Source organism: Hordeum vulgare, chromosome 2H, assembly GCF_904849725.1.
Source record: "Hordeum vulgare subsp. vulgare chromosome 2H, MorexV3_pseudomolecules_assembly, whole genome shotgun sequence".
Taxonomy (NCBI): domain Eukaryota; kingdom Viridiplantae; phylum Streptophyta; class Magnoliopsida; order Poales; family Poaceae; genus Hordeum; species Hordeum vulgare.
In genome coordinates this window covers 34,849,607-34,871,239 of record NC_058519.1, presented here as the reverse complement: position 1 = coordinate 34,871,239, position 21,633 = coordinate 34,849,607, and the positions used below count along the sequence as shown (strand labels likewise).

At 43.6% G+C, this 21,633-nt stretch overlaps 2 protein-coding genes across 3 annotated transcripts; both read right to left on the bottom strand.

Moving 5' to 3' along the window:
* Positions 1 to 2,096: 2,096 nt before the first annotated feature.
* Positions 2,097 to 4,757, bottom strand: LOC123424682 (myb-related protein 1-like). The gene is made up of 7 exons (XM_045108346.1): positions 4,459 to 4,757; positions 4,130 to 4,352; positions 3,958 to 4,034; positions 3,803 to 3,860; positions 3,622 to 3,709; positions 3,465 to 3,534; positions 2,097 to 2,966 (listed from the first exon to the last, which is right to left on the bottom strand). The coding sequence occupies exons 1-7, from the start codon at positions 4,507 to 4,509 to the stop codon at positions 2,469 to 2,471; spliced, it is 1,065 nt and encodes a 354-aa protein (XP_044964281.1). The 5' UTR covers positions 4,510 to 4,757; the 3' UTR covers positions 2,097 to 2,468.
* A 1,784-nt stretch (positions 4,758 to 6,541) lies between these two features.
* On the bottom strand, positions 6,542 to 20,007 carry LOC123424681 (nuclear pore complex protein NUP214). Of its 2 annotated transcripts, none has more exons than XM_045108344.1 (18): positions 19,750 to 20,007; positions 19,441 to 19,658; positions 18,805 to 18,964; positions 17,985 to 18,131; positions 17,152 to 17,276; positions 15,620 to 15,729; positions 15,250 to 15,392; positions 15,005 to 15,167; positions 14,704 to 14,873; positions 13,817 to 14,583; positions 13,213 to 13,365; positions 13,052 to 13,109; positions 12,003 to 12,136; positions 11,808 to 11,932; positions 11,050 to 11,368; positions 10,618 to 10,825; positions 8,476 to 10,515; positions 6,542 to 7,229 (listed from the first exon to the last, which is right to left on the bottom strand). In XM_045108344.1, the coding sequence occupies exons 1-18, from the start codon at positions 19,958 to 19,960 to the stop codon at positions 7,108 to 7,110; spliced, it is 5,373 nt and encodes a 1,790-aa protein (XP_044964279.1). In that variant the 5' UTR covers positions 19,961 to 20,007; the 3' UTR covers positions 6,542 to 7,107. The 2 variants fall into 2 exon arrangements, with proteins under 2 accessions (XP_044964279.1, XP_044964280.1); XM_045108345.1 differs by having other exon boundaries at positions 8,479 to 10,515.
* Between the last annotated feature and the right edge of the window lie 1,626 nt (positions 20,008 to 21,633).

The following is a 21,633-nucleotide window of genomic DNA, read 5'->3' as shown; positions in this document are numbered from 1 at the left end:
CGGTGTATTAGCATCATTGGGATTTCTGACAGACCCATCATCTTTCAGTTGGCATGAACCAGTCCTTCTTGGACTTATCTGTCCTGGTCCAGTTCCATGATATGCATGTTTTAGATCTCGACTTGAAGACGGTTTTACATCCAATATATGGCTAATTAGGAAAGGAAAAGGCAACTCTTCTCTTAAAACACCAAATTCTTTCATTAAAAATTGGTTAGATTCTTAATATTGCAGCACGTTACACACAAATACTTTCACGGCACTTAAATGGTTTATACAATAACAAAAAAATATACTAATCCGACAGAGTGGGACTGGTTTTATTGTTTAAATTTTATTTATAAATTTGTGTGTCTTGCAGGGTAACAGGAAATAAGGTTATATAGGCAACTTTTAAGACTATATCATGCTAATGAAAGGCAGTTTTTGTGTCTCGGGCCACCTCCAAGGCTCCAACTGAAGTTAAGAAATGTGATCTACATATTTCTACAATGAAGCAATATTCAAGTTTAGAATGTGAATTTAGGGAACTGAATGAGAAGTTCGGCAAGCATGCAAAGGAACGCAAAGATCTTCACAGCAAGCTTATAGAGCTCGGGTAAGAAATAACCACAAGTGGAGACGGCGGAGACGAGGATGTGTTATCGAAGTTACTTCCCTTTATGGGAAAGTACGTCTGCTAGGGTCATCTTATTCTCTTTAAGAAGCCATTAGGGTCACTGTATTCTCCTCATGCCCTCACACAATGCGAGATGTCGTGATTTCATTAGTGGTGCCCTCGAAGGTGGCAACCGAACCTTTACAAACAAGCTTGGGGCAATCCTCACAACTTAATTGAAGGCTCCCAACACCATCACGAAGCTTCACCATAATGGATACTGGCTCCGAGGTGACCTCAAACGTTTAGGATTCTTAAACACCCAAGAGTAACAAGATCCGCAAGGGATTAGTGGCAGAAATTAATTTTTTCTTGGTAGAAGTGTAGAGCGGGGCCCTCTCAACCAAACCCTAGACAACCAACAAGTTTTGTTGGCTAGGGAGAGCGATCGGGCGTAAGTGGAGCTTGGAGCAACAATGAAGCTTAGGGAAGGAAGAGGTGGTCTTCTTAGGGAAGAAGACCCTCTTTTTATAGTGGGGAAAAGATCCAACCGTTATCCCCTATCAGCCTGCACAAAAGCGGTACTACCGTTCCAGGGAGCAGTACAACCGCTTGGATGGTTGTGCCCGCTGCGCAACACAATGGCACGAGGCCACGAGCCGGTAGTGTCGCCGGAGCGGTACTACCACTCACCCCAGCGGTACTACCGCTAGGGTCGTGGCATAGGAACCCATAGAGGAAAGGCAACGATTGTGGGCATAGGCAGTACCGCCGAAACGGCACTACCGCTCGCGAGAGCGGTACTACTGCTTACACGCGGTAGTGCCGCATCCCACTGGCGCCCTTACTTATGTTGATAGTGCTACGAGTCCAAGAAGGAAGCGGTAGTAGGCCAGTGGTGGCGGGCGGTACTACCGCGTCGCACTACCACCCCTACTACCGCGCAGTCCGACACGAATAGTTGAGACTCCCAAAGCCAACAGTGGTACGCGCGGCACTGGACAGGGGTACTACCGCCTGTCTAGAGCGATACTACCGCTTATAGGTGGTACTACAGCTCGCGAGCACGGTACAACCGCTTGGGACCTTCGGGACCTACAGCTCGCCAGAGCTAGCCACGTCTAGCCAGATCAGGCATCCCGCGCAACAGGTACTACCAACCCGCCGGTCAACACCACCAAGCGTCCCTGGTGCGACCGAGGGCCGACGCACTACCGCAGAGTACCGCCACCGCCAGCTCCAGCCATGACACTGCCCACACAACCACCACGGCATGAGACTTGAGAGGCATTGTGTCTCTTCGTCATGGTCTGGTGTACGTTGGTTTGTGGTTGTTTGGCGGTGTTTTTGTCGCATTCCCTGTATTGTGAATGTTGTCAACATGTGTATAGACTCCACGTTAAATTTAGTTAGACAAATTCCATTAGGGACTACGTACGGATATACATAAACATGTTTTAGAATGTAGATTCACTCGTTTTGTTCCGCGTGTAGTCCGTAATGAAATCTTTTAAAAGATTTATATTTAGGAACGAAGGGAGTATTAGTTTTCTGCCAAAAATTATTCTAATTAGTTTTTTTTTTTCCTACTTGATGAAGAGGCAGAGCACCTGCGTTTGCTGTAGAGAAAGAAAAAAAAAGTATACACACGCATGACACAAAAGCCATCGTGACAAAAAATGACTATTTCACCGAAGCACAGCTGCAGCATACAGACTGTGAGACTTCACGGTAGGCCACCACGTCAATCTTGTCCTGCCCGTTCTGGTTTCCATGCACTGCTTCTGAAACTCTGCATGTTCATGTTCATGTTCAGAGCAAAACCGCTTCCGCCATGCACGCACCTCACTTGCTCCTCTCGCAGTCTCGCTCAGTCCCAGCCTGATCCGTTCAGGTCAAGCCTCTGGCCGCCGTCCGGCCGCCGCCTGCTGCCCGCCGCGACGCCGCCGATGCTAAGGTCCAGCTCCGCCGCCGCCCCGAACGCCGCGCCAGCGTTGCACCCGTCCCTCCTCACCTCGCGCCGCCCCTCAGGCTTGCCGAGAAACAGGTAGCATTCCTCATCCTCCTCGCGGCTCGCGCTCGCCGAAGTTTCGAACGGAGCGCCGCAGCCTCTCCGGGTGGCAGAGGCGGCGAGGCCCATGGAGAGGATGTCCTCGGACGCGGTCAGGCAGCTGTCGTCGGCCGATCCGTCGTTCTGGAGCAGGCCTCGTCTCACCGACGAGGGAAGCTCCGGCAGCCGCTGCGGGGGCTCCGCCGCTTCGAGGCCGGCGACGGCGTGCTGCTTCCCGAGCGCCTCCTGCGCCTTCTCCAGCACGGAGTGCAGGTACTTCCCCTGGGCTTCGATCCGGAGCTGCAGGTGCCTTTGTACCTTCAAAGATCAACCCGTCATGCACCGTCATTCATAACTTCAGAGAACAGCAACAGCAACGACAGAGAACGAAAAAAAGTGCAGCTCAAGACACCGAAATGAAATGAGCACTATTGAATACTCCCTCCGTTCCTAAATATAAGTCTTTTAAACAGGTTTCATTAGTGAACTACATACGGATGAATATAGACATATTTTAGAGTGTAGATTCACTTATTTTGTTTCGTATGTAGACTCCTAGTGAAATATGTTAAAAGACTTATATTTAGGAACGGAGGGAGTACATGGCAGCATTTCAGACCAGCGTATATAACAGCACAAGGCTACCATTTTCTTCCAAGATTTGGTTGAGCCAAAGTTACACGTGACATGGATAACAAAAACCAATCATGTTGAATGAAGATAGTAATATATCCTTACTGCACTACTGACAGTGACAAACTGTAGGTTCCATAGTTAGTGAAGGAGGCTGAGAATGCGGTGTTTATATTAGCGTACCTCTATTTGCTCATGCAGTCGTCTCTGGACCTCAATTTGCATTTGTAGGGCGTCGTTTATGTGCATAGACCTAACCAAAATATGCCAAATTTTATTTTTAAAAAGTAGAATGCAAGTCGAGTGCATACATAGGTAGCAAACCCAAATTACTTCTTACCTGCTGGTGTTCGTCTCTCGGTTCAGGTGATCAGCTGGTGATCCACGCCCTTCACACGCTTTATCTGTCGCCACCCCGAAGCCATAAACTGAAAACAAAAATTGAGAGCAGGGTTAATGATACATCATCTATTGGATAATTACCAAATAAACTTTGCCTCGGAGCCCTATGATTTACTCACCATTTTTTGCATGGACGGCATTAGCCTGCGTTTGGAGATTCTTGCTAAGTCTGAATTTCTGTGAGGAAACAGTTAACCAGCTAAGTTTCTTGCTCAAACAAACACATGCATCATGCTAGATAAACAATAGCTAGATAACAACTCCATATATGTACCTGGAGATGGCTCTTAAGATGGTAGAGAGTTAGTCCCGGGATTCCCATGACCCTCATGATTGCCTTCGGTGTAGCTTCTGCGATAGTATCAGGTAATGTAGCCATCAGAAGGAAATTCACCTATGCATTCCTGCTATGAGCAACAAATGAATTTTTTCGATCATTCACTTACTGTCAGGCCCTCCTAGCTTCTTCACCGCATCCGCAAAACGCTCGTGCAGCTCAGGAGTCCACTTAAGCCGGGGCTTCGCATCCGTCGACAGGATGAGCCCCGAGTCTCCTCCTCCTGCCCCTCCTTGGCCTTTCATGAAGAACTTCGTCTCCGGGGACAAGCTAGGCCTCGAGGACATGTGCTGCCTGTGATCATGAAACTGCTGCTGTTGCTGATGATACATCTGCCATCCAATCAAACAAACATGAAACATCTCACGTAAGAACACAAGCCATAACAAGCCGACCAAAGGTTATCTCTTCCTCGGAGGTGCAACCCTCTTTTATTACCTGCTCAGGCTCCGTCATGTACTGGCAATGCTCCGCCTGCATGCTGCACATTCCAGGCCGGCCGACAGACGAGATCCCTGCCGCAGCTTTACCACCGGCGCCGCTATTTCTAGTAACCAAAGAAAGACTCGGACCACGGCCTTCCGGAAGTGAGACAACCTTGGCCTATGACTATGGAACCCAACTCAACTACCTTGGCTTATAAGGGCAGAGATGGATGGATGGATGGATAGGCAGGGAGGGAGGGAGGGAGGGAGGGAATCTCGAATCGTTGGAGCAAGCTCAACACTCAAAGGCTCAAAGCGTGACAGACCCGAGCCCCCAATCTTCGCAGGAGCTGAAAAGAGATATGATCCTTATTCCTTCCGAGGGACCCCTGCCCTCCCCCCTCCCCTGGCCGATCTTTCTTCCTTAATTTGCAGCTACAACAACAAGTTAACAAACCTCTCTCTCTCTGAGGCTCTGAGCATGCATGCACACATTTTGCGCCTGCTTTGGCCGGAAGTTACGTACGTACGTGGCGCCGGCCTGAGAAGGCCCGGCGAAAGCCCGAAAGCGAAGCCGGGGTCTTTTCCTTTTGAGAAGCTGGGCTAGCAGGGGAGGGAGCACCTCATTCTCATGGCGACTTTTGGCGGGTCGCCCGTGGTCTGCAATCTGGTTATTTCCCGAGTGAGAACTTGCAGTTGCAGGCCTCTCCCTCCGGCCTCTTTAGATTCCTCGAGCCCCCATTCCCTGAGAACTTGCAGGGCTCTTTGGACAGATTCCTTGAGTGCTGAGAACCGATTCCGGCGTCATGTCATTTCCGGGTGCCGAAACGAGCGGGCGGCAGCATTTGCGGTCAATCAGCATTGGCTGGTTGGCGTTCCATGGGATCGATCTGCTGCAACTGCAATGATCACCTGCCGCGCAGGCTCACTGCATGTGTGTGTTCAAAAACAGGGGGGAATATCAGTTGGGGGGAGCGCAGGGGGAGGGGGAGGGGGAGGGGCCGTCGATCTTTTGACTGCGGTGCGGGCATCCAGAAGGGGAATTTGGGGCATGAGTGCAGCATGCAAAAGAGGGGTAAAGCGGAGGTGCCCATTCTCGGATGCCTTCTCGGGTCGGGGGTGAGGAGCCCGCACAAAGGCAAGGAATGTGGAATAATAACAACGGAATAAGCATTGAGTTCCCCCCGCTCGCGGTGTCTCCTCTCGCAAGCTTGGCACCTCCCAAAGGCAGGCAGGAACGCTGGGGGTGTGAGCTTTGAAGCCGACGCTGCAGCTTCACTGTTTGCTGCTTGGTTTTGCTTCTACTCCTACTACTCCTACTCCTTACATGTGGCGTGCAAAGTAATGCTAATGATGAAACTGGTTGATTCGTGCCGCTTTGGCGTTTTTACCCATGCGGAAACCACATGAGATTTCAGATTTTGGTTGCGGCTGCTGGCGAAGTAGATGCGGTGGGGCTTGCGGGGAAAGCTTGACCATACAAAAAGCAAAGGGGATGCGCCGCAGAGCAGTATTTTCTCTCTTCTTTTAAAAGCCGGCGCCTTCCTCTTTGGGTTCGACTGGATTATGCTTCCCTGCTGTTGCTGCTGCTACGTGGATCGATTAAATCTGCTCTAGGCTGTTGAGGGAATCGATCAGCAGCTTGTCACTGCGACCAGGAAAGAGATCATCGCCTAATTATATTTATATACTGAGATATGAGCCACGGGTCCACGTCCACGCCCTCATGATATGCTTGTACCTGTGGGCGTCCGTGCGTGCGTGCATTTGTTCTGTTCTAAGCACCTGCCGGATTCCTTCCGCATTGCTCGTGAGTTGTCAACAAATATGACCAATCGGTTATCACAAGGAGGAACTAAAACCATGCATATATTCCTCCAGCATCGGTTCGGGGGCCAAAAGAGAAGGAAACTATACTAATGAGCGCTAACACATGGAATAAACTCCTTCCAGCCGTAGCTTTTCCCCTTCTTATATTTGCACAAAGATAAGCGAATACCTTAGGCCGTTGCTTGTTAACAAGTGCTTGGCATCATATGCTTTTGTTTTTCATCCCTGTGCGAGTGAGCACCTGGCAGCCTCAGAGACCAGTTCTGTACAAAGTGACAAGGAATATTATGGTGTTGAATAGTGAATTTGCAACCAATGTCAGCAGTGCACCGAGACAAGGGGAGAAAAAAAAAAAGCACCGGACAGCCGTTTCCTCTTTTGATGTTGTACAAAAAACAAGGGCGGAATACATTAAGTCGTTTTTTCTAGGAAATACTATTATCCAGTGCTTTTCTTTTGCACTCTCAACATGCTTTTGATGAGAAACCCTAACATCCCTGACTACCTGGCAGTGGCTAGGTCCGGCATCAGCGTAGATGACTGCATCATGTTACCACAATAATTATGCTGTTGCCACGGATACTCTTGTTTTCTTGAATGATGAATGAGGCTGTAGTGCTGTACTTGATGAAACGCCTCAGGGGATAATCAGACTTGAACTCACCGTAACTGAATACAGGACAGGCAAATTTTGGAGCTCCATCTTAGCAACATCAGCTTTCACATAAATGTTGTCATTCAGCATGTCACTTGAAGTTTTTGATGTATACAGGGGCAAAAACCATTTGAACATTTCTGTTTGGAACTTGAGGATGCCTGGAGACAAACTGCACTATTTTCTCATTTGTGTCAAAAAATCCGCCGGGGGTCTTCCAGGCCCTGCAGCGCCACCCCCACCGAATGATGAGAAACCAGTAGCCCCTTGGTTATTACTGCCAAAAGCTCCAAAACCACCTTCAAGATTAACCAAATTATATTAGTCCTCAAAAATTGCAGACAACAAAGTTGGCACAAGATCAAGCTATAAGTAAAACTCATCATCTTTAGTCACAAACCCCCAGAAGGCCAAAATGATTGTTATGTCAACTAAAACAATTATCTCAAAATTAACCTTGTGGGACAACAAGCCTACATTTGGAATTACAAATGAAAACATCAATACTCAAGTAATAAATGATTGGTGATGACAAAACAGTCAATAGCTAAGTAATTTATAACATACTGAAACTGATTAATTGTTCAGTTTAGTGATCATGGCTGTGCAGAAAGATAATATCTTAAATACTTAGGCTACTCATAAACCTAAGATAAGATAACTTTTACAAGGAAAATAAAAGAATGCACTTGTTTTAGGAGTATATTCTAAAAACAGCCCCAACTAAATAAAGCAACCTTATCAAAACCTGATTGTTGTTATTCCTGACAAGAAAGCCAAACTTCTCTCTCTTTTTTTTTGTATGCCAAAAACATTATGTGCTGGTGTTCTTTCCAGAAGAAACAAGCACTAATCTACAGTTTAACTTCAAAGAATATTTCGTACATGTCAGATTCAATATATTTCACTCACAGAAAATCAAACATCTACTACACTTAATTGTCATTCAATCAACAAGCTCAAAATCACTACTAAATTGAGGCATTGTGGCCTCGTAAAAGGCCAATAACAAGGTAAAGGTAAGCCATACACTGCTGTTGAATTCAATTCAAAGGTCTGAACTAATAGGAAGGGTCGTTTATATAGTTTGCTGGATGTTAAACATTTACAACTGCCATTTAATAGCAGGAATATAAGTTCCTATAGAGTGGAACATCAGATATGACGCATTTAACAAAGCATAGTTCAGTCAGATCTCCCTCTTTCTGCTGCTGCCGTGTACTATTGCTGTGAGTTTCATTATGTGTATAAGATGTATGGGATGCGTGCTTGTTTTATACTGCAAAAAATATGTATATAATTATCTGGATTAGAAGTAGTTAAATCATGTAGAAGGATGTTCGCCACATAAGAACAAAAAGGTTAGGTGACCGTTCCGTTATTTGGCTCAAATAGTTAATAAACAGTTGGACAACTAGTTAGTGTTTTAGAGACATGTCTTGACAAGGAAATATGTACCCAGCACATCTAATCATGAACATATAGATATAGGCCAAAGTATATAAGTATGCATCCAAAATAGAGCAAAAAATCTAGATATATCACCACCTCCGAAGCCACCTCCCTGAGCTGCACCTCCAAAACCACCACCCTGGGCTGCACCTCCAAAACCACCACCCTGGGCTGCACCTCCAAAACCACCACCCTGGGCTGCACCTCCAAAACCACCACCTTGGGCTGCACCTCCAAAACCACCAGCAGATGAAGCTGCAGCAGCGAAACCACCACCGCTTTTGGACGCAAGAGAAGCAAACCCTCCACCGGTAGCAGCAGCAGCAAACCCTCCACCAGCAGAAGTAGCAGCTGCAGAGAAACCCCCACCTGCTGCAGCACCAGCAAATCCAGAATTACTGGAAGGTGCAGAAGCAAAAGCCCCAGAAGAGGAACTAGCAAATCCACCAAAGCCTCCTAACTGGCGTGATTGTCCAAAAGAACCCAGGACAGATCCAAGCGCCTGCTGAGCACCAAGCTGTGAAGGCTGCCCAAATCCTGACTGCTGCCCGCCTCCAATTTGTGCAGGCTGCCCAAATCCTGACTGCTGCGCAGATCCAATTTGTGCCGGCTGACCAAATCCTGACTGAATTTGTGCTGGCTGCCCAAAACCTGCCTGCTGACCAGCTCCAATTTGTGCAGACTGCCCAAATCCCGACTGCTGCCCTGCTCCAACCTGTGCAGACTGTCCAAATCCACCAAGACCACTTGAGAATGCACTAGAAAATGTACTTGAGCTTGTTGATTGAGATGGCTGTGCTGGCTGAGATGAAGGAATGGTCAGTGATGCTGGACGGAAAAGCTGTCCTGGGCTGGTGGTTAAAGTAAACGGTGAACCTGAACTTTTACTCTCAGATGTACCAAATGAGCTCCCAAAAGGATTGGATTTTTTAGGACTTGAAGAAGGTGCGGACCCAAGACCAAACCCACTAAGGGCTCCCAAGTTTAGATCTGCACTTGCAGAAGGACGCTCCTCTTCCATTTCATCTTCATCTGATGAGAGATTGCTTGGTCCTGCATCTTTTCTTGTGGAAGTGACAACAGCAGATTCCGTTGCCCCTGGCACAGTTTTAGGCACAGGAATGGATGGAGGATTAGAAGGTAAGCTGCTATTGGCCACTGGAAGCAATGCAGTTTTGCTTTCACTTGTAGGTACGCCTGTTAAAGTAGCACTTACAGAGACTGTGGCTCCAGTTACCTCTGGTGTCACCACTTCAGGTTTAGATACATTTTTATTCAAGTCAGGTAATGACTCCTTAACAGGTGTTGGTATAGATGGCAGGGAAGAAGACACTGTACCCTCAGCCTCGGGTACTGTTGGGGGAGTTTTTGGTGTTGATTTCTGTGGTGGGAGTGTGGAAGAAACCGTTGGAGATGAAAGATCGGAAGTCTTTGCAGCTGATGCTTGCATAGTTGATAAGAGTGAAGTAGATGAAGAGGAAGCACCTGACATCATAGGAAATAAAGATGACTGTGATGTTGGTGAAAATGCCACCTGGGCTGAAGCTTTGGCTGAGTTCTGCATAGTATCACTGACTCCACTAAGTTGAAAAGTCTTCCCATGCAACACAACAGGCTTAGAAGGTTCAGAAGGTTCAGAAGACAAAGATGGTTTATTAACACCCGTATTCTGTGGAGAAATGCCAAACCCTTTCATGCTTCCAAAAGATGGTACATCCTGGTCACCGTATCTGTTCTTTGTAGTCAAGGTAGATCCAGCTCCAGAATCCCCAGACAAAGTTTTGAAGGGCATTGGGCTCGACACTGATGGTGACATATCTGGACGTGTATTGGCATTAGTTTTAGGAGCTATAGTGGTTTTGAAGGTCAGAGTATTTGACTTGGGCATGGTATGCATTGTGCCTAAAGATGCAACATTGGGTGAGCTGATCCTATCACTCGCATCCTTCTGTGTGTAACTGAATGATGCCGGTAAAGATGGCGCCAACTTTGAAGACTGGTCAGCACTTCTCATTCGCCCTGATAACTCAAAATGCTTTTGGTCCGAACCCTGAGATGGCCCAGCTGGTTCCTTTACCCATTTGAACAAAGAGTTGCCCTGGGGTCCTGAAGGTTTTGTTTTCTCATCCAGCACTGTAAAAGACAAACAGAATGTCTTATGTTGTAGCAATGTATATAATCAGGACCTCCTTGAAATACCCAAGTATTTATCAATTCCTACGGCCAGTAACATACCTTCAGTTGGAGAACGAACCCTGCTAGTATATGATTCGACTATTGATGAACTGGGGCTACCACCAAAAGTTTCCTGGGAGATAGCTGCCATTTGAGAATCGAACATTTTCTTGTTTGATCTGAATGGGAGATCACCACTAATCTTGAGGCGCTGTTGCTGCGCTATTCTCTTTACAGTAGTTTTCTGAGGCTCCAAACTAGCCAAACTCTATCAAAAAATAATGGAATTGATGTTACATCTGCTTCCAGTCAGAACACACAGAACACAAAAGAAAAGGGGTATAGAGCTAAAATATGCCAAGAGAAAACATCTTTGCAAATCACATGATTTGAAGGATGGGGGTTAATGGGATAGGGAAATGAAGATCAACATCTTTTTTGCAAAACACATGCATATTAGATACAAATGCAAATTTTGATCTGGAAATTTACCATATCCAGTGACTCTCTCCTCCTTCGTGCAGTCTCAGGTTCAGTACTCTTGGAAGGTCCCAGCATGCCCTTAGTGTGTTCTTTCGTGGATGGAAACCTCTGAATTAACTTGGAAGGGGTACTGCCTGAAAATTTGGTTGCATCTGTCGTATGGGCTAGACCAATTGATTCAAACAACTCTTTGGTCACTGCCCCTCGCTTCTTAGAAGGAGAACTTATATTTAATGCAGATATCTGCTTTGAAAGGCATTCAGATAGTTGCTCTGCTGCCGCTAATTGTGAATTCAGTGCATTGTACACGCTGGATAATTGTGTCTGACTGTCACGTAAATACCAGAAATCAGGTAAGAAGCTCACAAAAATTGATGAAATTGGAAAATGACTCAATACAAAAGGTGGAACAGAAGTCAGGCATGGTTATAACACAGCAAATTTAACAAATTCGCAAAACAGTATTCTGAATTAGCTACACTGTAATTCTACCACTATGGCCACACCACAACCAACACTGTCTGAGGTACGTTAAAATGAGAAGCAATTTCAACAGTTAATACAGGTCAAACATGCAGGCAAAAACCCATCCTTTTTATGTCAAGAGGGATTTACAGATCTCTTCGAACAGGCTAGCAAAATGATTGATTTCCCTTTGAACCAAAATCACAATAGCAGGTTAGTGAATATTGTTCCACCTTTGTCATCCATTTGATGTTATCAACAAAAATGCATTGGGATATTCTACCAAGATAGCAGGTGAATACCTAGACCGCGACTTGTTAGAATAAACAGCTCTACGACTTGAAGCAACTCTTCCAGTTTCACCAAATTTGTTCATCTCCAGATTATTGAAGTGCCTCTCCAGCTCTACCAGCTGATTTGTCAAATTCTATATATAAAAGGAAAAGAAAATATTAGTTCATTAATATTTCAAAAGCACTTGAATCAGACAGTTGTACCTGATTAGCTTTGAGAATATTTTGCCTCTTCGCCTCAAATTCTGGACTCAAATTCTGGCGGTTCCATATGTCCCAGTACTGAGTATCTGAAGACTGACTGAGAATTCCCTTCATATAAGCTTGCCTAGCAGAAACTGGGGAGAAACAGAAAATAAGGTCATTCAATGCGCAGGTCAAATGTTTAGTATTTGGACATTTTTCCTTGCACAAGAAAAAGGCTTGGATGCAAGTGGATAACTGTTTATCACTCCAGAGTTCAGACTCGATGTTTCCATGTCAAGGATTCAAAACTTCAAAACTACCAGTAATAACTTGGAAAATACTCATAGATCAGCTGGTAAACTTAAGGCGCATTGCCTAGGAAAGTTTATATTACTGGTGATGCCATTATTTTAATAAGCAACAGAACAGTTTTGATATTTCAACTTAATAGAAGCTTGTTAAAGCAGACAGGCCCATAGCACTCAGATACTGGTATAGTGGGCTCGATGAGGAAGCCTTTGGTTAACTCTCTGCAGATTTATCTTTGGAGACACACCAGATGCAACACATGGAGCCCCCAGTATGTACCCTGACCCTAACAGGAACCCCCGGTATGTACCCTTACCTAACAGCCAAAGTGAAATTGTATAGTGTGAACTCTTTTTCTGTTTAAACAATAATATTTCAAAGGCGTTTCTGTCTAAACAATAATATTTCCAAGGTGGCCTCAAAATTCTAAAACGTGTGGTATGCCTGTTTTAGGGAAATTGTGAAGTAAGCAAAGTTATGAGCATCAATAGATGAGAGATACAATATACCAACATCAGATACGGTTCAGTAACTTTTCTGCCAAGAAAAAACATGGCACCAAACCAAGTGCATAGGGATCTCAAGTAACTATAGATTACAAACAGGCGCTAGTCTATAGCATATCGAAAGATTTGAATGATGATGAAATTATTTCTTCCAGGTATATATAATCACTAACAACATTACGGCAGTACATTTGTTCTAGTTTAAGGTGGAGTGTTCCTATTGTTCTATTTCCAGGTATAAACAGGAAGTACCTTGGAACATCTTATTTCGAAGATCTTCGGCTTTTGAACATTGTTCCTCTACTTTGTTCTGGAGTTCAGAATAAATGTTAAGTAACAATTTTGAACAGGCAGCACTGCAAATAATGTCGGAAATCCCCAAAAAAAAGTCCAGATGAAAACAAATATATTACCTTGAAGACCTGCAATAGTTCCAAGAGGTTTTGCAGATCGCCCTCAAGAACTGAAAGAGGGCGCTGCTGCAAGGTCATGCAAGCATCTCTGAAACCACCATCTTTTTCTATGTATGCCAGGAGGGTATCTAACTCCTCGGTCATATCATTTATCTGTTTAATGGAAGGGTAGAACTTATATTGGTCAAAATAGAGAAGATGCAACACATGCATTCTAGCAGTTAAGTGCTCAGTGAGGTAGCAAACTGTAAAGTAGATCCAAATCCAATATTTAAATTATTTAATACATTGGAGGATAACTATAGTCACGAGAGGAATATGGTCCTAGCATGAAACAATTAAAGAGTAGAAATAAAACAAAACAATTTCAGGTCTCTGGACTGGTTAAACGTGGTAAACATATGCAAGAAACTCAATCAATAGAATCCTAGTGGCAGATATGCATATCAAAGGAAATAAGCTGAAAAGGTTAAGACAAGGTGAACGTATTTAGGGAACTCAATCAATAGGATACTTATGATAGATATGTATATCACGATGAGTCAGATAAGATGGCACGGCAAGGCATAATAGTAAACATTATACAACAACATCTTGATCTTACACTGTAGATCTTTTTAGATAGATCTTGTTGGGCATCAAACATTGTGCCCAATTTGAAATTTTTGGAATTCACTGATGTATGGTTCCTGTTGTTGTGTGATTTGGCAATTGTTTGTTGTGGCAGAGGTGATCCACGGGAGGTAGGAGGTACTTCGAGATTTCCTGCCCCAAACCCAGCAGCTGAAACTCCAACTGGTTTATTTGGAGAAATTGACAATGATGGCGCAGAACTTAAGCTCGCTGAGGAACCAAGAACTTTCCTCTCAGTAGTGTAGCTGGTTTGTGCTGAGTAGCTTCCGAAACTACTAGCCCCATCCCTTTCTGCAGTCTTAACTGGAACAGCTCCATCTGAGCTGAACAATGATGATTTAAAACTAAGGCTACCACCACTTTTTGCAGCGTTCTGAGACCCCCCAAATGTTCCCAGTGGTTTGGCTGAATCGAAGCCACCTTTACCAAGTTGGCTGCTGACAAAACTACCGCTGTTGTTCGGTTGCCATGAAGAAACTGGCTCACTAGATCCCTTGCTTCCTGTTGAATTTAGACCAACATTATTACCAGTTGAAAAGCTGAAAGGCATTCCAGGTTTCATGTTGCCTGTTGGTACTGAGCTAGAGGGAGGTGCAAATGGGGAAGCCATATTCACTTGCTTGGTATCCAATGGCTTCTTATCAGAAGAGATAAGCAATGAACTGCCAGCAGCTATGTCCTTGCTATTTGAAACTGGGAAACTGCTCTTTGCATCTCCTGATCCATGCTGATCTTTCTCTGCAAGAATACAAGAAATAGCAGAATTCTTTAAATTTCTAACACTCATAAGAAACATAGAATAACAGCCCAACAAAGGTCAAGATGCAAGATAGTAACTCCTGAGTAGCAAGCTCTTACCTGCTGGTGCGCTAGATGCCCCAGGAGCTAGCAGACTCTTGGCCATTGAGCTTGTAACATTCGGTGTCAGATCCTTATTAGACGCAGTTGCAGGAGAAATTTGTTTATTCACATTACTATCCTCAATGGTAGACAGACTTGTTTGAGGTAAATCAGAAGGGTCAGAAATCCTAAATTTGGGAACAGTGTCAAAACAAGGAAGATATTCAAAACAAAATGTCAGTATATAGGAAATGCAGTACAAAAGTAAACAGTCTTTTCATGTAACTATAGCACTGTCAAGTTTCAACAAAAAACCTACCTGGCAAGATAATAAATAACTAGTTTCCCTTCACTAGTCAAACAGAGTAGAAGATGTTGAGGGGCAACCTCCTTCTGTTCAGGTCCAACCAGTACTATGATCTTCTGAAATAATGAAACATTCTCCACACCAAACCCCAATATAACATTGTCATCGCCATTTTCTGAAAGCCAAGAGGAGTATATACATTGTTTTCAAAGCAAAGAATAGAGTATTTCATTGTGGCTTTCTGAGTTGTGTTATACCTTGCAGATCAATCCTAGGAATATATTTATCCTCCACCATTTCAAGGTATACCACAGTTCTTTCCTCGTCAGTTCTAGACGGCCATTTCAAAAGAGAAATGTGGTCATCAGTGCTCTTTTTATTTGAAACAACCAGGAGATCCCTGTCAAATTACACAAATATATCAGACATGACAACTGTAACAAGATAATTACAGAATCCATCCGCAAATACCCCTTCTACATATTTTATATATCAGACATGACAACTGTAACAAGATAATTACAGTTTCTTTCCAACACTACCATACACACAAAGTACATGAAATAAACAATAACTAGATTATAGAAGTATTATTGAATAAAGAATGCTGAGTCCGGTTTTGCATACCAGCAATGTAGATAGCCCAATAGCAGATTTGGTCCAACTCCAGATGGTAAAATATCATCCATGATACCTCCGAAAACATCATAGCTATAAACAACTGGCTTGCTTGAGCTCTATAAGGCATTAAGAAAGCAACAACATTAGCTTCAGCCAGTCAGTACGGAAATTCAGAAGTCAAAGAGAGCACAAACTAGAACATCTTAGTAAATATGTTTTGTTACACAATACAAAAGGGTCATCACATATAGCTGAGTGTTCCTTCCTAAGTTAAATATAGTACTCCATTACCAACACGTGATCATATCCATTACAGAACCTAATAGGCAATAGCCCAATAATCTTGATTTTAGCATATATGTGGCATTCCTACATCTTTTCAGGATAAATTTATGCAAAACCAAATACCAGTTCAGTAATTTTGGATAGACATAGTGAAAATTTATGCAAAACCAAATATCAGTTCAGCAATTTTGGATAGACATAGTGCAAATTTATGCAAAACCAAATATTAGTTCAGTAATATTGGATAGACATATGTGCAAGTAGTTTAGTAATGGACTCTGCTCCCAAGGAGTTACAAGTTAGAACTGCCACTTCAAAAGATTAGTCTTCATGAAGAATAATCTACAAGTCAGTGAAAATACTGATATTATTACCACAACCCACAAGCCTGAGATCTCTTTCGCAGCGGGCCTGGTACGGATCAAAGGGTGCTTTCCTTCCTAGATTTCAGCATAACTTGCCAACATGTGCAGAGTGAAAACAGTATTTTTCACACATAGAAATTCCAACCAACAATAAAATGAAAATCAAGACTATCATGCAGATAATGGCGATACATCTGATTCGCTAAGACAAGGCTTTGATCAATTATTACTCTATAAAAATTATATGGTTTAAAATTTCAATCATTAGTAGCACTTGTGAATGTGAATCTAATGGCATCACTTTTCTGTCATATAAATTGTGCATTGAAGGATAATACCATAAGTATTTGACATTTCTTAAACACATACAACTATTGACCACACTTAGTCTTGTGTGCATAAATATGCTTTAAAATACTCCCTCCTTTCCGGTTTATAGGGCTCAAATCTGAAATCTCATCAACCAAGGTGAATTGTGAGTGGATGACACTAGTTTAAACTAGCCAATGAAATATTTCTCACATATGCAATTTCCAAGACAATAAATGTAGCATCCTTTCTTTCATTGGACTTGCATGGTGGATGTAGAAAACGATGCATGCATAGCCACTCATCTCCTTTCTCTAAACTCTATGTATTAAATATGACGTGAGACTCAAAGCACTTTAACTCACTTAAACTCAAAATGAGCCTAATATAATGGAAATCTGAAAATTTTGAGATGAGCCCTATAAACCGGAAAGGAGGGAGTAAATATTTACCAAATTGAGGTAGCTTTACCCAAGAACGTTCCCACAAAGAACATTTAGCAAATGATACATTAACCAAAGAAACACCATACAACAAAATGTGAATTAGGAGAAGCAGCGAACTAGAAGAAGAATTCACCTCAAAAAATGTGTCTCCCCCGCTTCTTATAACTTGGACCAGATAACCCTCTTCATCGCTTTCTTCATTCAATCGAACACAACCGACAACAATGCTATCATCGCGAACCCACCCGATAGAATCCACTGATGGAAATTTGAAAATATAACATCAACAAAGAATCATGGTAACATACTAACATCTATGACTAAACATGATTTGGTGTATTGAATGGTGTATCTACAAGGACAAGAGTAAAATAATACTAAATCGATGAATCCAATAATTGGAGGAGTAAAGTGTGCACCACAAAGGTCATGGGATGAATGTTGAAACCAAACTTCACTATATTGTTTTCTAGTATCACCACAAAATTTTCCTAAGGAACTTTGCATCATTGTCGATGGTTCTTCGATATATAATTTCAGAAAATGGCTATTGATACAAATTTTAGCCTGTGGTGCACTTCACAAACATTTTTATACCATGTTGTTCATCCTGCAATGTGATCATATTTGTGAGCTGTATGTTGCTTGCTCATTTTGGACCTAAAGAGAACCATGCTTACTAGCATGATCTACTACAGATCATAAATCAGTTTACAAGGAAAAGAACATATCGTGAGTCAACGACCAAACAAGCTAACTCTCAGGGTAGCAACATAATCATATTTATGAAACTGCATTATGTTAGTGCTGCGATCAGCCACGGGGCCATCAGGCATAACTGCATATCCTTACAGAACTGGGGAACAACTGTGTGTACAGAAAATAACAGCAAGAAAATTAGAGCAACCGAACAATTCAATATATACCTGAAACATATACCAAAAAACCAAAATGGAGATTCATTACCTTTGATGTCAGTGCCCTCTGAATCACTACCAGGCCACAACTGAAACAAGAGGGCCATGCAACATGTTTCCTTCAAATCTGACGATAATATCCTGAGTGAATTCTTTCTTGCAACAGCAATATGGTTCCCGTCCTTGCAACAGTCGACTACATATATTCAGAAAGATGGCAAAATTCATTACAACCAAGACAATGATGAGTAACTTCAATTACAACACCAAAATAAATGTCTTAGCAAGTTCTAAAGGACAACAAATATCAGCCCCAGAAGTGAGCCGGTGCCTGAAGATGGATGTTGCGCTGCACCCAAGATACATAAAACATTTTGTAGCAGCATTAGTGTCATAAAGCCCCTATAACAATATTAATCAGGCTGATTTTGTAAAGCCTAAGCGTTAGAAAGAATAATACCATAGGGGGAAATAGTGGTTGAAGTACCCAACAAGAGCAGTATATATTATAGCACTATTACATTAATTTCTTGGTGTATTGATCCTCAATAATGTAGCACTAACAAAGTAGCAGTCAAACAATCGACATGTTCTATGATATAAGTACTCATATGTCAAAATCAGAGCATTATTAAAAGCTAACCGGTTGCTTTTTTAACGAAACAATTGACAGGTATCCTAGAGAATGATTTTCTGGTCATATAGTAGAAGTTACTATAATATGGAGGGGGTAGTACTTATGTGCTCCCTCCGGCCCATAATATAAGAGCGTTTTTTACACTACACTAGTGTCAAAAACACTCTTATATTATGGGACGGAGGGAGTAGAAGAATGTCAACTCAAGCAAAGGATAGGAAAAGAGACAAACCAGCATCAACATTTTCCATTACATCCTTCAGGCCTTGCCCCAAACTCCCATGAGATAGCAATCCACCATTCGAGAGTACAATATAGCCATGATCTAGCCATTTGAAATCTTTGACAGTGCCAGAGCGTCCCAGGCTACATGATGACGACGACTCGATAGCCTGTATAGCAAAATTATTAGACCACTGTAATATTGGAAAAGGCAGCTGCTGCTGAAAACATATATCAGAAGAATGGATCTCTTGCTGATCCAAACTACGATTCATTATCCAGCAACCCAGACCATATCCAGCACCAGGATCAACAAGCACTCGACCATTAGAACTGGCATTGCCAGGAATCACCAAAGTACTCCCTCCGTTACATAATTCTTGTCATGGTTTTAGTTCAAATCGAACTAAAACCATGCCAAGGATATGGAACCGAGGGAGTGTTAAGAAAATGATAAACACCATCAATGCCATTAGCTCATTACTACCAGCTTGTTCTTACACAAATAACTAACTCGGAACATGCTGTAAAAAGTGCACTGCAACAGAACAGATAATCCCATTCTAATATTGTCCTGTTACACTACCCTGGACTGACATTGCATTGTTCACACGATTTTGTGGGGAGCTGGAAAATATGGTCGAACCTTATCAGTGAGCAAGGAAGTAGCCGAGAAGAATTGGATCTCGCTGCCCGTGCAGGCGGCAAGCACGGACTCGTCCCGGGAGAGCGCTAGGAGAGTGACGCCGGGGAGGGACACGTCGGTGACGCAGCAGTCCTGGGCGCAGCGGGTGCTCGCCTTGCCCTTCTCCCTGGCCTCCTTGCTGGCCTCGATCAACGCCTTCGTCCTCGCTGCGATAAACCCTGGAAACAGAGAGCGGGAAACCCTAGGCGATGAGGTCGACAGGAATGCAGAGGCGGGCGCTTGTCTGGTCGGTGATTCGGGGCAGCTTACCGTTAGGGTGAGCGAGGAAGACGGCGGCGTGGCGGTCGGAGACGGCGAGCGGGCGCGCGGGAGGGGACTGGAGGTCGAAGAGGGGGAACGGGGCAGAGGCGGGGGGCAGGACGGGGATGGGGTCGCCGACGAGGCGGAAGACGAAGTCGGTGGTGCCGTCCATCTCGCCCTCGACCTCGTCGGAGAGGTCCAGCTCCCGGGGCGCCGCCATGGAAGGCGGTGCCGGCCGGGGCCTAGGGTTCTGGGGAGGAAGCTGTAGCGGGGGGGGGGGGGGGGGGCCTGGGGCTTTCGAAATTTGGAGTTGCCCGAAGATTTAGGAAGAGGCTAGCGTGGTTTGTAAGCTGAGCAGTCAGCAGTGAGACGGGGACGGCGGGGAGCGGAGGGTTCCCGGCGGCGAACGATGGTGGTGGTGGTGGTGGCCTGGCATGCCCGTGGGCCACAAAACAATGGACCGTTTTCTCGGCTTCGGTCTTCGGCTACGGCGGAGGGCTGTGGCTTTTTGGGCCCTTGCTTTCATCAGCTTGTATTTTGGTTGCTGGCCGGCCCAATTAGGTCAGCGCGATATTATTAATTCGGAAACATTTGTCTCAAAACAAATCAGAAACATTAAAAATCTGATGTCAGATTTTTAGACATGGAAAGTCTGACATTTTTTATGGTATTAGCGTGATGCTCAAAATTTTAGTCTGCATGTACGTAAATTTTCACACACACAAATAAATTAAGACGAATTTACCATGCTCGCCAGCTAAACTTGTCATCCTTGAATAATTTGTCAAGAAACTCGTTCTATTTGCCATGGTCAAAAAACTGACGTCATATTTGTAATGGATTCTTTTTTTGTTTCGTTAATTATTTTTATTCTATTTCATCTCTCTTTCATTTTCCATTTCGTTCCATAATTTGGCTTACTTTTTGAATTTGTTTATACAACAAATACATGAACAAATATACCCCTAATATTTTGCCTTCAAACAAGTGATTTATTTAAATTTAGACATTTAAAATACATGAACATTTCCAATGAATAGTAGTATAACAAGTAGTTTCTCATGTTCGTATAAACATGATTAATGATTCAACGAAAACATTTTTCACAACCGGCATTAAGTATTTACTTGATACACTCACAAAAACATAACAAAACGAAAAAGGTATTTTATAAAATATGTCTTATTGAGCGAGAGGACGAGCCATCGATACCCACTGTAGGAGCCAAGAGGTGCCTCTGGTGCATGGGGTGGGGCGGAGGGAGGTCATAGGCAAAAAAAAATTGTGAGACATTGCATATGTGGATGTAGGAGAGGCAAATTCAATGAGAGGATTAAAGTTTTTTTTTGCGAAGTAACTCTTATATTACTCAATCATTAGTGATTACACTCTCGTGAGGCAATACATACGACTTCATCTCAAGCCGAGCCGAGCCAAACCATGGTTCGGCCCTGCCTTGTACCAAAACTAGCCATAGCATGACTAACACAATTGCGTGAACGACGGATATGAGTAATAGAAGAGACACATTCCCTCATATTTTGCTTAATCTCTCCAATCAGAAAAGCATATCTTGATAAGTTGTGCCCCGCGTCCTTGCCATTGCAACAGACTCAAGACAATCAGAGTCCACATTTATAGGTAGAGAGCTCCATTGCAGCGCCAACCTGAGACCCTCCCGGATAGCCAAGATCTCAGACTCAAGCACGTCATCGCAATCATAAACAAATCTGCAAGCGCTGAAGATAAAGTTGACATCATGATCCCGCGAGACCATGCCAGTTCTAGCACTCTCGTTCAATACAGATCCATCAGTGTTTAACGTCAATCTTCCATCGATTAGAGTTGCTCTAACAAGGAGTCACCCATGATTGCATTTATGACAAGTTTTAC